General features: G+C 42.9%; 1 protein-coding gene across 6 annotated transcripts in view; it reads left to right on the forward strand.

Annotated features, from left to right (window-relative positions):
• Positions 1 to 15,454, forward strand: part of ugl (ureidoglycolate lyase) — a 57,979-nt gene that overhangs the window by 105 nt on the left and 42,420 nt on the right. The window contains exons 1-3 of one of the 6 annotated variants that reach the window (XM_070872152.1): positions 1 to 249; positions 5,622 to 5,825; positions 6,490 to 6,618. In XM_070872152.1, coding sequence (XP_070728253.1) covers positions 5,799 to 5,825; positions 6,490 to 6,618 — 156 coding nt within the window. In that variant the 5' untranslated portion in view covers positions 1 to 249; positions 5,622 to 5,798. The other 5 variants (XM_070872147.1, XM_070872150.1, XM_070872148.1 and 2 more) reach the window with 5 other exon arrangements.

Consider the following 15,454-nt stretch of genomic DNA (forward strand, 5'->3'; position numbering starts at 1 on the left):
TTCCTCTCTCCACCAGGGGAAGGGAATCCTGTGCTCCTGCAGCTCAGCATTTTTTTTAAAGCAGTGTGACTTTTTTTTAAATGTTGTTGACACAGGTTTAAATTTTCAACTAAATGTTTCGCAAATCTATTTAGGGCTTGTATTGTGGACATATATAGCAGTTTGTCTCTCATGGAAATCTGCAGGTTACCTAGGTACTAATGGTGAACTGGGAGGGAAAAATATCAGCTTCGCCCTCTGCTGGAGACGGTGAATAATTTGTGTTCGGATTCTTTGGTCCTCCAGGAATGAGTAAAAAGCAATCAATTTATTCAGGTCTTATGACCAATTTACATTTTTGTTAAAAGCTTCATCTTGCAGATCGCTTCGAATCAGTTCTAATTATAATATTGCCAGAGGCTCATTGTTAAGCACTTTGGGGCGTCGAGGCCATGAAAGGCGCTATTTAAATGTAAATCTTTCTTTGAAGAAAGAAGACTTGCATTTCCTAACCCCAGAAAGTCCCAAAGTGCTTTTCAACCAATAAAGCACTTTTGGAGTGTAGTTTCTGTTGAAATGTAGGACACGTGGCAGCTAATTTGCATACAGGAAGGTCCCACAAATAGCAATGTAATAATGACCAGATCATTTGTTTTAGTGATGTTGGTTGAGGGGTAAATATTGGCCAGGACACCGGGAGAACTTTCCTGCTTTTCTTCAAAATAGTGCCGTGGGATCTTTTACAACTATCCGACAGAGCAGATAGGATCTTTTAACATCTCATCTGAACGACAACATCTCCGACAGTGCAGACTCCCCACCCACCCTTTCCTTCAACGACTGTCCCACCTGTGACAGAGACTGTAATTCCCGTATTGGACTGTACAGTCACCTGAGAACTCACTTTTAGAGGGGAAGCAAGTCCTCCTCGATTTCAAGGGACTGCCTATGATGACGATGACTCGCTCAGTCCTGAACAGTTTAGATTTTGTGCTCAAGTCTTTGGAGTGGGTCTTGAACCCGCAACATAGAAGTGTTTTAAGGAAAATGCCTTTATGTATTTAAGCTAATATTAAATTAGCTCTCTGGAGCTGACCAATTAAATGGCTTTAATTTGAGTTGATTCTGAATTAAATTAAGTCACAGGACGAGTCCCTTTTATTGCTTGCCCATTTTTCAATTTTATGGTATGTGTCCGGGTAATTGTGTAGTTTGGTCACACAATGTCCACTGGTTTGCTCGAAGCCTTCCACAACCAATTAGCACGGCAGGTTATTTTATTGATCCAAATTTAAGAATTGTTATTTAACACGTTTTTAGTTTGGACGGGACCTCTGATATTTATTAGTGGTGCCCTCCTTTCTAAAAGGCTACTTGAACCTGACAAACACTCACTTCATAGAAGCTTTAAAAACAACAGTATATTCTTGGCACATGATGGCTGAATTTGTAATCTGGGGCAAAAACAAAAGAGAACTTCTTTGTTCCTTCGTAGAGCCCATGGCTTCGCTTTAAAATGCCTCTTGATGGTTTGTCTTTGCAATATCTGTACACTTACTAGTATATCAGGCTGTTTTCATTAGTTGCAAATCGGTTTCTGCACCCCAATCTTTCTTGCTGTAATGTAATAGCTGCAGCTGTTAATTTTTTGTGTTCTTTTTTACATTTCTTTTGCAGGTTAGGATCCTGAAGTTTTCCCCAGGCCTCAAGCTCCCATCTTTCTTTCTCGAGCTCCAAACTTCCAGCCCCTGATGTTCAGGCTTCCAAGTTCCAACCATGCTCCCCATTCCAGCCTCCAGCTCTCTACCTTTCTTCCTCTCTGTCCTCTCCTAAGTTCTGCAGTTCCCGACTTTTCTTCCTCCAAACTTCTGACCTTTTTCTTCGCAGGCTTTCAGCTTCCTCATTCTTCTACCCCACCCCTTGATATATATCCCCTCCCCGGGCCTCCAGCCCATGACCCCAGGCCTCTGACTGCGTTGTTTCAATTATTTTCTGCAGTTCAGGGTCTTGAACTCTCCCCCAGGCTTCAGCTCCAGACATTCTCTGCTTCTGGCCCTCTAGCTCCCAATATTCCCCACCAGGCTTGCAGTTGCCAACATTCCCCTTTCCACCCAAGGCGGCTGCCAGCTTTTATGTTCAGACCTTCTGTTCCCAACCTTTCCTCAGCTCATCCTGAACTGTGTTCCTTAATTACTTGCCTATCCTGAGTCCTCAAGGAATCTTTCCTCAGCTCAGCCTCCCATGAACTCTTTAACTGCCTGCTCGCTCTGAGTTACTGGTGTGTTCCTTATCTGCTCCTTTTCCCTGAGACCCTCTGTGCTCCGTACTTACCTGCCTATGCTGAATCCCCATGCAGCCTTTTCTACTGACCTTTCCTCTCTTGCTGGCTCTCTAGATACCACTGTTCCTGCCCCCATAACATGGAGAAACAGAAACTGCACCCATTCCTGCTGTTGGTAGCTGGCCGTCTTCTGCTGGTGGTGTCAGGCCTCTAGTGTCTGGTTGTTGAGAGTGTTGATGGACTGGTCTCTGTTTGTTGAATGCTGGCTGGTGATGGTGATGGTGGCAGGCTACCGGGCCCTCTTGCCTGTATGGCTCAGCAGCTCACGGAATAAGTTCACTGGCCGATCAAGGAACTTGTTTTAAATGTTTTAATTGTAGCAGTGTACACGTAATGTTAATTATTTAACATAATAAAATTGAAAAGTGGACAAAGTAATCAAAGATGAATGTACTTCACTAGGAAAAAGCCAATTTCAATGAGATAAAAGCCCAGATCAACTGAAAAGAAAAATTGGCAAATAAGACAGTGTAAAATTAGAAACATTTAAGCAGCAGATGATTGAGTTGCAGATTAGACATATTCCCACAAGAAAAGATGATGCAGTAAAAGCTGAAGATCCTTGAATGAGTAGAGATTTTTTTTAAAAGAGGCAAATGACAAATCTGAGACTAATAATACAAAAGAAAATCAAATGGAATATTAGAAAATATAGAGAGGAAGCATATACAATTAGAAAGGCTAAGAAGAGTTATAAAGAAAGACTGCCAGATAATGTCAAGGGAAACAGTAATGGATTTTGTAACCAATAAAAAGTTAAAGAACAGTTAAAGAAAGGGTCTAATTAGAGGAGCTCACAGGCTGCATCTAGGACACTTCTGCATGAGTGTACTTCTTTGGCCAGGACATTTATAACTTCCCACTGCACCCAGTTTGTTCAGCACAGCCCAGGAACTGGGACCTTTCTGATCTCCGTGGCTCTGTACCACATGGGAAGAAACTTGCATTCTCCACACAGACACAGGATTGATTCAACGATTGCCAGCCACAGCAATCCAACTGTGTGCATAATAGAGAGTGAGGGTTGCCCCACAGTGTTAGGAAAGATCAGAGAAGAGTCATCTATCGAGTTGTTATTACTAGAGGGTGGCTCAGGCTGCACTGGGGAGGTCTGGGAGCAAGTTGCTCACCCACCCTGGTGATAAAGGGGTTGGGAGCATTGTGGAGAGAATAGATCGATTTGATTGTGTCAGTCTCGGGGCTAGAGTGGAGGAAACAGTTAGGGTTTCTGTCCTTGATTGTTATTCAATGGCCTCTCTGAAAAGTGCATGTGAGTGAATGTTTAATGTTCAGGCTCCATTAATGAAAAGCCTGTTAGAGGGTTCAGGATAGATATTTGTCTTGCTACCTAGGCATAAAGTATCGCCTGGGAGGAGTTCATAGGGGAAATTTAATTTAAATGGAACAAAAACTGATTGGGCTCTATTATAATTTACATAGGAGTACATAAAATTACAAAATAGAAACAAGCCATTTGGCCCAATCAGACTATGTTGGTATTTTGCATCCATGTGTGCAGTAGTCCTATTCCCATGTGTGTGTCTGTTTCCATATCCATTTATTTCCCTTTCCTTCAACCACCTCTAACATATTCTTAAATGTTGAGGGGCTTGATAGGGTAGATGCTGAGAAGATGTTTCCCCTCGTGGGGGAATCTAGAACTAGGGAGCATAGTTTCAGAATAAGGGGTTGCGCATTTAAGACGGAGATGAGGAGGAATTTCTTCTCTCAGAGGGTCGTGAATCTTTGGAATTCTCTACCCCAGAGAGCTGTGGAGGCTGAGTAATTGAATATATTCAAGGCGGAGATAGACAGATTCTTGAACTACAAGGGAGTCAAGGGTTATGGGGAACATGCAGGAAAGTGGATTTGAGGCCAAGATCAGATCAGCAATGATCTTATTGAATGGCGGAGCAGACTCGAGGGGCTAAATGGCCTACTCCTGCTCCTATTTCTTATGTTGATGTGGTCTCTCCATCAATTACTAACTCCAGTCGTGCAATCCACAGCCTCACAAACCCTCTATGATTTTTTTAAAAATTGTCCTATTCTCTGTCGTAAATCTCTTGCATTTAATCATATATCTACGTTGCCTTGTTCTAGACTCATCAACAATTGGAAGCAGTCTGTTTCTGTCAACCCTGTATCATCCCAACACAATTTTAATTACCTCTGTCAAATCATTCTTCCTCTGTTCTAACAAAAACAGGCCCAATTTTTCAAGTCTTCGTTTATATTTGTATTTCCTCATAACAGGCAGCACCCACTTGGATCTGTTCTGTACCATCTCGATTGCCTCAATATCCTGTAGTGCAAAGCCCAAAACTGTGCACAGTACTACAACTGTTGTCTTACTAAGATTTGATATAGATTCACCATTACATCTGGACTTTTATATTCAATAAGGGGAAGTTAGATAAGCACATGAGGGAGAAAGGAATAGACTGATAAGCTGATAGGATTAGAAGAAGAGGGGTGGGAGGAGGCTTGTGTGGACCATAAACTCCGGCAGAGACCATTTGGGCCAAATGGCTTGTTGCTATGTTGTACATGCTATGTACCTCTTTCCTTGAAACTCAGTATTCCATTACTTTTTTATGGCCTTATCCAGTTAAGGTGGTGCTTTCAATGTCTTGTGAACTTGAACCCCAAGTCCTTCTGCATTTTCACATCACCCCCAACGTCCCCAAGCAAAGTATAATTATTTTATTTTTTGACCAAAATGTACCACCTCACATTTGCTGATATTGAATTCCATCTGCCACTTTTTCTCAATTCACTCTATTTATATTTCTGTACCTGATTTGTCTCCAATTCACCCACTCTAATCCACCCCCTTCTCCGTCGTTCCTCTGTTTCTTTCTCAATCTTTAAATCTCATTGATTAAGGTGGTACACTTAGTCCTGCTGTCCCAGATGCCCATTGCTCTTGCCACACTATTTTCAGCTGCCAATTCCAGCAAGTTACGAGACAAAAAATTTTTGAGCTGAATGGTGCCGGGAACAATGGTGTACACCACAAGGAGCCTCGCTCCATCAATATCTAGCCCATTATTGTTATGTGGGCAAACTAGCACCCATAGCACTGTATCCCAGCTATGTCACTGTATTTAGGAGAGGAAGAAAAGGAAAAGGCAGAAAATTGGTATGATTTTTTTGAAATTAGATAACAAAGTACGTTGCTACCAATCCATGTCTATCAAAAATCTATTATTAAATATTGTAATTTCATGAAAAATACTGATGAGTTATTGCATGTCTATACTGTGAATGTTATTTAAATTTACAACAATTTCTTCAGTTTTGTTTGTAGTTGAATTGTCATTGGCTGAAAACTAATTCTGGTGGGATGATACTGAACAGAAATTGAAGGTCATTGGACTCAGTTTGTGAAACGTAGCAGATCAAACACCAAAAGCAAATGTAAACTCTCAGTCAGCAAAAGCCAACTTCTTCCGTCGAGAAAACTGCAGTGAATATGGCAGCAACATTGCAACAAATTACCGTAAGTATGAAAAGCAGTGAGTTTTAACAGATTCAAATGAATGGAGTCACAAGGTATGTCGAGTTGCTGCAGTCATTAATTAAGACAAACAGACGTTATCTATTTGTGAGGCTGCTTTTCTGATGGTAATGGATCTCTTGGACCTTGTGCAATAGGAGTGTCACAACAGTAAATGTTAGACTTTACACTTTTATATAATCCACTATAAATGCTAACATAATTCTTTGGCATATTCTAAAATGATTACTGTCACCTATGAGCCCTTATCACGGCCAGTAAATTATTTTTGTTTTAACTGGAGTTAAGTTTTAAAAGTAATCCTGATCCAAACTGGAACTTTCATTCTATCTTGATGTTTAATTTTTTAAAATTTAAACTTACCTTGCAGTCAGGAGGAGGATCAGCTCCATCGATCAAAAGGACAAACCATTTAGTTACTTAATTTATAGATGGGAATTATTGAATTGCGAGTAGTTGTTTTAAAATTGCTTTTAAATAATATCCTTTCTAATGAAACCGTACTTTTTATTAAAAACACAACAAATTAAGAATTCATATGCAGTGAAAAGTATTGCTGTACAGGTATTAGAAACAATCTTTTACATCTGTATGCAGTTTGCTGGAAGTATCTTGCACTAAGTTGTGCATATTTGTTCTATTGCAGACAGTAACTGGAGTGGAGCTCGAGCCACCTCCTCCAATTCTGAAAGAAGAATTCCAAACTCTTTTAACACCAGAAGCGATCCAATTCCTAGCAGAATTGGTCTCTACTTTTGATGCAGATGTTGATGAGGTATATATATCTTGTGTGAGGTGTGAGGTGTGTGTGTGTGTGTGTGTGTGTGTGTGTCTGGGGGGTGGGGGGGGGTGGGAGGGGAACTGCGTAGATACTTCAACTCATTGTCTTTGCATGTTTAATAAATACCTTCACTGACCAGATTTTTTTCCCTACCAAATCAAGTTTTATTTCCCCAATAATAATGATTTAACATCTGCACTTTATCATATACAGCACCGAACACACCGTTCTTAATTTCTGTAGAAGAATGCATAAAAGAGCCATCATCCTCTCCTTTCCTTTAGTCCGTTTAAATAACTAATAAATAAGTTTTATTCTTTGTACCTATTTAAAAAATCTTCTACCAAGTTATTTTTGTTATAGATAGGATAGGTGGGCACTAGTAAATTAATTTTAAGTACATGCATACTGTATTTGAAACATTATAATGTAACGGTAGTGTAGTCTGAAAATCCTAAATACAAAGGGTAGTTTTTTCATAATTATATATTAACCAGTCTGTAAACCAGATGGAACATAATAGCTGTTGGTTAATAGATTAACTCAGCTGGAATGTTGCTGCAGTGGTTAACAGCTTTAATTTATTCTTATGAATGCAGCTTATTTTTGGATTTTACATGAGTGCATCTTGAGAATTCAGGATAACTGATCAGAGTTGAACGCGTTATTATAGGAGAGGAATGGATAAGTTTATATATTGGTATGCTACAAGCTCTGCATATGGGGGATGGGGATGGGGTGGAAGGCAAGCCAGATACAACTCTTCATTATGTGTATTGGCCTGTTTCCATGGCTGGTTTATGGGGTTCTGGAAGATCTATGGGGCTGTGGGCTGTAGTACATACTGGTCAATCTCTCTTAGCATTTCACATGGATAATCAAGACCAAGTCTGTACATCCTGCAGCATGCAACCCGCCACCACTTCGGCAAAATTCCAACACTGCACGAGATAGAAAAAGCCATAAGGCAGCTTAAAAACAACTAGGCTACGGGAGCGGATGGAATCCCCACTGAGATACTGAAGTATGGCGGAGAGGTACTGTTGGCGCAAATACATGACCTCATCTCTCTCATCTGGTGGGAGGAGAGCATGCTGGGAGATCTCAGAGATGCAGTAATCGTGACCATCTTTAAAAAAGGGGACAAGTCCGACTGCGGCAACTACAGAGGAATTTCCCTGCTATCAGCCACTGGGAAAGTCATCGCTAGTTCTTCTCCCTGTGGCTGAGGAGCTCCTCCTGGAGTTGCAGTGCAGATTTCGTCCCCTACGGGGCACAACGGACATGATTTTTGCAGTGCGATAACTCTTATACATGGCCTTCTTCGACCTTACAAAGGCCTTTGGCACTGTTAACCCTGAGGGTCTATGGCGCATCCTCCTCTGCTTCGGATGCCCCCAAAAGTTCGTCATCATCCTCCACCTGCTCCATGACGACATGCAGGCCGTGATCCTTACCAACAGGTCCATTACAGACCCAATCCACGTCCAGACTGGTGTCAAACAGGGCTGCATCATCGCCCCAACCCTCTTCTCAATCTTCCTTGCTGCCATGCTCCACCTCATAGTCAACAAGCTCCCCGCTGGAGTGGAACTAAACTACAGAACAATTGGGAATCTGTTCAATCTTCGCCGTCTCCAGGCCAGGTCCAAGACCACCCCAACCTCTGTCGTCGAGCTACAGTACGTGGACAATGCCTACATCTGTGCACATACAGAGGCTGAACTCCAGGACATGGTCGACGTTTTTACTGAGGCGTACGAAAGCATTGGCCTTACGCTAAACATCCGTAAGACAAAGGTCCTCCACCAGCCTGTCCTCACCGCACAGCACTGCCCCCCAGTCATCAAGGTCCACAGCACGGCCCTGGACAACGTGGACCATTTCCCATACCTCGGGAGCCTCTTATCAACAAGAGCAGACATTGACGACGAGATTCAACACTGCCTCCAGTGCGCCAGTGTAGCCTTCGGCCACCTGAGGAAAAGAGTGTTTGAAGACCAGACCCTCAAAACTGCCACGAAGCTCATGGTCTACAGGGCTGTAGTAATACCCGCCCACCTGTATGGCTCAGAGACATGGACCATGTACAGCAGACACCTCAGGTCGCTGGAGAGATATCACCAACGATGTCTCCGCAAGATCCTACAAATCCCCTGGGAGGACAGACGCACCAACATCAGCGTCTTCAGCCAGGCCAACATCCCCAGCATTGAAGCACTGGCCACACTTGATCAGCTCTGCTGGGCAGGCCACATTGTTCGCATGCCTGACACAAGACTCCCAAAGCAAGCGCTCTACTTGGAACTCCTTCACGGCAAACGAGCCAAAGATGGGCAGAGGAAACTAAACTGAGTGGCAGTGTGAGCTGTGAGGGGGACTTTAGGAGGCTGCAGGGTAACTAGGACAGGTTAGGTGAGTGGGCAAATGCATGGCAGATGCAGTATAATGTGGATAAATGTGAGGTTATCCACTTTGGGAGCAAAAATGCGAAGACAGAATATTATCTGAATGGTGGCAGATTAGGAAAAGGGGAGGTGCAATGAGACCTGTGTGTCTTGGTTCATCAGTCATTGAAAGTTGGCATACAGGTGCAGCAGGTGGTGAAGAAGGCAAATGGTATGTTGGCCTTCATAGATAGGGGATTTGAGTATAGGAGCAGGGAGATCTTACTGCAGTTGTACAGGGCTTTGGTGAGGCCTCACCTGGAATATTGTATTCGGTTTTGGTCTCCTAATCTGAGGAAGGACGTTCTTGCTATTGAGGGAGTGCAGCGAAGGTTCACCAGACTGATTCCCGGGATGGCAGGACTGACATATGAGGAGAGACTGGATCAACTGGGCCTTTATACATTGGAGTTTAGAAGGATGAGAGGGGATCTCATAGAAACATTTAAGATTCTGACGGAACGGGACAGGTTAGATGCGGGTAGAATGTTCCCGATGTTGGGGAAGTCCAGAACCAGGGGACACAGTCTTAGGATAAGGGGTAGGCCATTTAGGACTGAGATGAGGAGAAACTTCTTCACTCAGAGAGTTGTTAACCTGTGGAATTCCTTGCCGCAGGGAGTTGTTGATGCCAGTTCATTGGATATATTCAAGAGGGAGTTAGATATGGCCCTTATGGCTAAGGGATCAAGGGATATGGAGAGAAAGCAGGAAAGGGGTACTGAGGGAATGATCAGCCATGATCTTATTGAATGGTGGTGCAGGCACAAAGGGCCGAATGGCCTACTCCTGCACCTATTTTCTATGTTTCTATGAAATGTTACAAGGACAACCTCAAAGCCTCCATGATAAAGTGCAACATCCCCACTGACACCTGGGAGTCGCTGGCCAGAGATCGCCCTAAGTGGAGGAAGTGCATCCAGGAAGGTGCTGAGTACCTCGAGTCTCATCACCGAGAGCATGCAGAAAATAAGCACAGGCAGCGGAAAGAGCGTGCGGCAAACCAGTCCCACTCACCCCTTCCCTCAACGACTATCTGCTCCACCTGTGACAGAGTCTTTGGTGGCTGAACAGTCCAATAAGAGAACCAAAGAACTCATATTAAGAGTGGAAGCAAGTCCTCCTCGATTCTGAGGGACAGCCAATGATGATGATGATGTACAGATGAAATGCATTTCGAAGGGAGGGTGTTAATTGGATCAGACACAATTTAGTCCCCATTTTAAAGCTATATATTTTGTTCTTTATTTTTATACGATAAATATTTATGTTTTCATTTGTTTTAGAAACTGCCTATTTAAGCTTGTCAGGCTGTAAATATATCCCCTTGCTTGTGGTTTCGCAGCAGCAATCTCTTTTAGCAGGAGGGTGTAACTGCAGTGTGACAAGATTGCATAGGCAGTTTCCATTATAAATGTGAACATACAAATTTATAATGGAAAAACTTAGAAATTCTTAGAGATGCAACATTTTAAATATATTACCAATCAATCTCGCCTGATGTTGTACTTAGTGAATCAAGACTAAGTTTTCAGATGAAACATGGTTAGAGAGTGAAAAATATATCAATGATAATTAGTGAAGAATGTGCAGATGTAATTCAGTCCCCATTTTAAAGTCATAACATTCCGTGCTTATGTAATGCTTTGGTTTTATATTATTATAAATCACCCATGATGTTGGTCATGGGAAGTTAGACAATATTTTGCTTGATATGGAGGATTAGATGATATAATAGAGCTATATAATGATTATATTAAAATTAATGTAAGTAAATGGAAATTGGATCAAATTGCATATGGGAAAGAATTTATACTGAGGTGCAATGCCCAAAACTGAACAAAGTACTCCAGATGAGGTCTGATCAAGGCTCTATACAACTGAAGCATAACTTCCACCCCTTAATATTCAAATCGGCTTCAGATAAAGGCCAACATTCATTAGCCTTTTTCATTACTTTTTGTATATATGCACTATCTTTAGTGGTTTGTGTTCCTGGATACCGACATCCCTTTGCTCCTCCACAGTTCTTAGTCTCTTGCTTTTAAGAAAATATTCCGATTTGTCTTACTGGATGCAAAGTGGATGACCTTACACATCTCCATCTGCCACAGTTTTGCCTACTCACTTAATCTATGCCCCTTTGTAACTTCCTGCTCTCGTATACACAACTTATTGTGTCTCCTAACTTAGTGCCATCTGCACACTTGGATATAAAACTCTCTATTCCTTCAGCCAAGTCATTGCTAAACATGGTGAAATTCTGAGGCCCAAGTAGAGATCCCTGGGGAATGCAACTTGTCACATCCCATCAATCAGAGTACATTCCCTATATCTTTACTCATACCTTCCAATCAATTACTATATAATTGTAGAGATTTGAGATAAAAGGGAAATCAGAACAAAATATAAATGAATGTGAAATATATAAATTGTACAGTAAAATATATTTCTATATGATAATCCATATATACTGTGTATCTAAAAATGTTATATTTTTCTGATATATATAAACCTTTGAACATAATGTGTATGTAAATCTTCTTTTCAAACCTATAATATATTAAAAATCTTATGTCTGTGTGGTTTCTGTTGTCATGTTTTTGTCACTTTTTGGGCCCAAGTTTCAACATGATAAAAAACGGGCGCCCCTCCGAGCTGGGCGCCCGTTTTTCACACCTAAAACGGTGCCGGAAAAAAAACTCGGGATTCTGGAGAGCCCTGCAGCTCCTTGTCTGTTTGGCGCAGCGCCCAGGGGGGCGGAGCCTACACTCGCGCCGATTTTGTAAGTGGGAGGGGGCGGGTACTATTTAAATGAGTTTTCTTCCTGCTGGCAACGCTGCGCATGCGCGTTGGAGCGTTCGCGTACGCGCAGTGAGAAGGAAACATTGGCACTCGGCCATTTTTGTAGTTCTTTGTAGCTGTTTAGTTTTTGAACATTTTTTAATAAAAGCACATTGCCATCAGCACATCAGCACTGAGAAGGCTGCAGGAAGCCTCAGAAAGTTGAGGCAGCCGTTTCCCGACGACCTCCCCCTTTTGCCGTCGGGAAATGGCTCCTCAATTTCTGAGGCTTCCTGCAGCCTTCTGTCTCCTTCCCTCCCTCCCTCCCTCCCTCCCTCCCGCCGTCTGGAATGGCTTCCTCTCCACCCCCCCGCTGCGTTCGGTCGGTCGGGCCCGCACTCCCCCCGCTCGCCCGCCCGGAACGGCTCCCCCGCCCCCCCCCCGCGTTCGGTCGCTCGCCCGCCATCTGGAACGGCTTCCCCCCCCTTGCGTTCGGTCGGTCGGTTGGGTCCCTCCCCGCCGTCTGGAACGGCTCCCCCCCCCCCCCCGCCCCTCCGCGTTCGGTCGGCGGTCGGTTCCCTCCCTCCCGCCCGCCGTCTGGAACGGCTTCCTTCCCCCCCCGCGTTCGGGAACGGCTGCCTCGTTTTGTGAGGCTTGCTGCAGCATTCTCCCTGGCTGAAGCACTTTCACACAGGTAGGAAGATGGTTTATTTAATCTTTTCTTTGCTTATAAATTTTTATTCAGGTTGGATTTATTTGTATAATATTTGTAGAAGTATAAATAAGGATTTATTGTAGAATTTAATGAGTTCCCTTCCCCCCCCTTCCCCCCCCCCCCACCTCGTTCTGGACGCCTAATTTGTAACCTGCGCCTGATTTTTTAATGTGTAGAACAAGTTTTTTCAGTTCTACAAAAATCTTCACTTGCTCCATTCTAAGTTAGTTTGGAGTACGTTTTCACTGTGGAAACTTTCAAATCAGGCGTCAGTGGCCGGACACGTTCCCTTTTGAAGAAAAAATTCTGTTCCAAAGTGGAACTGTTCTACCTGACTAGAATTGCAGAAAAAAAAATGTGGAGAATTGCGATTTCTAAGATAGTCCGTTCTCCACCAGTTGCTCCTAAAAATCAGGCGCAAATCATATGGAAACTTGGGCCCTTTGTGTTAATTTTTCTGGTATAAATTCCTATGTCTTTGGCCCTGAATTTGCAGTCAGCGACAAAGCGAAGGCATTTGCTGCTGGCCCAGATGTATGCTCCACACAAGGATCTCACAGACGCTGTGTCGAGAACTTCGGGTTTTCCGACCTTGAATTCAATTCAAGGAACTTAAGGGGGATCCCCTTGTTCGAACTGCTGTGACATCAACAGGCTGTCTAAGCAGCCAATCAAACGGCAGAATTCTCACAGACAGAAAACAAAGAAATGAAAAACCTCTTAAAATTCTAACTTTTAAAAATAGTTATAGAGAGCAAAAGAAAGATTGGGATTCTCACATGGGGAAAAGGCAAACCTAAAATAAAGATGCACAAACTTAAAAAAAAATTAAAAAACATTTTTTTGAAAAGTTTCTTAAAAACTTTAGTTTTTATTAAAATGGACAAATTTCACAGTGCACACAATTAAAATTAGTTTTCCAGGCCCTTAACCTTTGCTTAGCAGTCAATATGCTGTTAATACCCCAGTTACACCTAATCCCTTTGGGTCTAAATTTTAGTGGGAAATTTAACAGTGTACTTACTGCGGAAGAGCTGAAGTTTTCATCAGTTTCAATGATTTATGAGATTTCACTGACTGCCGATTGTGTGTGCGTCTGTGTGGTGGGGGTGGAGGGGCAGCACAGTGCAGTCAGTTTCATACCGACCTACAGCTAATTCAAGACCTATGTATACTTGTCACCCTATATAAACTGGCCACTGGGTAACAATGCCTGGACACTCGATTTCCACAATTCACTCAAAATGCTTTCTGATTTTTTTCCTTGGTAACTCAAATTTTAATGTCCAAAATAAGAGTTTAACCAAAGTTTAAAAAAAAAATAATTTCAGAATCACATCATTAAATCTATCAATTGAATTGTCTCATGTCTTTTAATGCCTTCACTAAAGTTTTTACTTGAAAGACTCAGCCGCTCTGAGAAGCCTGGGCTTGGAGTTGCTATTTATGAAATGGTGAGCTGAGTTTGGATTGGGCAGTCTGGACATGTACCATGTACCTATTTTCCTAGGATGCAAAAAGTACCGTTCAGTTAGCAATATTGAGGAATATGAATACAAGGAAAAGAGTGGGTAAGTGACCTGGTTCCAGGCCTCTGCCATTCTTAGGTTAGCTGCTAGGCTGTATACGAGTGCGCCCAGCATTCAGGGTGACTAACCCTCTGAATTCCCCCTTGTAGGACGAACAGGTGGCTTCACCCGATGTCCACACAGGCATAATTCATGCAGTGGTTGGTGGAGAGCACAAATCCTCCCTAACACAGGGCACCTCCAACTTTTCTTTCTCCACCGCAAACTTTTAAATCTTTTTCTTTTGCCTGTCTGTGTCTCCCTATTTTGTTGATACTAATATAATCATTATTGCTTTGAACTTTTCCTTCTTGTTCCTCCTGAGCTCTAAGTACACTTTCCTCCACTCTTTCTCCTCCATGCATCTGCGGTGAAGTCAAGATTCATTATGCCGTTGAAGCTCAGTTGATTTATTCAGTGAATGGCTGAGACACAGGCCCCAAGTTTCCACATGATTTGCTCCTGATTTTTAGGAGCAACTGGTGTAGAACGGAGTATCTTAGAAATCGGAATTCTCCACATTTAGTTTGCTCCAGCTCGAGTCAGTTAGAACAGTTTCACTTTGGAACAGAATTTATTTTTCAAAAGGGGGCGTGTCCGGCCACTTACGCCTGATTTCAAAGTTTCGTGAGTGAAAACTTACTCCAAACTAACTTAGAATGGAGTAAGTGAAGATTTTTGTACGCTCGAAAAAACCTTGTCTACACTTTAGAAAATCAGGCGTAGGTTACAAATTAGGCATAGGGAATGGTGCGGGGGAGTGGGGGAAAGGGAAGTCATTAAATTCTACAATCAATCCTGAGTTATACTTATACAAATATTATACAAATAAATCCAACCTGAATAAAAATTTATAAGCAAAGAAAAGATTAAATAAACCATGTTCCTACCTGTGTGAAAGTGCTTCAGGCAGGCCTTTCATGTTGGAGACAGGCAGCGGTGTGGCGTCAGTGTCTCGACGGCAGTGGCAGCAAGCTTCGAGCTGAGCTGCAGTGCTTGAGGCAGGCCTTCATTCTCTTCGTGGCTGGCCGCGAAGAAGCAGCACCGGACGGACCCGAGGCCATTTGGCCATGAGATATCAGCGGCGTCAGTGGCTGGCCGGCAGCCGAAGAATCAACGGACCGATATGAGGCCATTCGGCCATGAGATAGCAGCGGCGTCAGTGGCTGGCCGGCAGCCGAAGATACAGCAGCAGCCTTCGAGCTGTGAGTGGGACTGAGGCCATTTGGACAGGGAGAGGCAGCCACATCGACATTTTATATTTAAATTTGCAGAATGGGTGCTGCATTGTCAACACCACGTATTATTGCAAAGTT

Source organism: Pristiophorus japonicus, chromosome 2 (genome assembly GCF_044704955.1).
Source record: "Pristiophorus japonicus isolate sPriJap1 chromosome 2, sPriJap1.hap1, whole genome shotgun sequence".
NCBI classification, from domain to species: Eukaryota; Metazoa; Chordata; class Chondrichthyes; family Pristiophoridae; genus Pristiophorus; species Pristiophorus japonicus.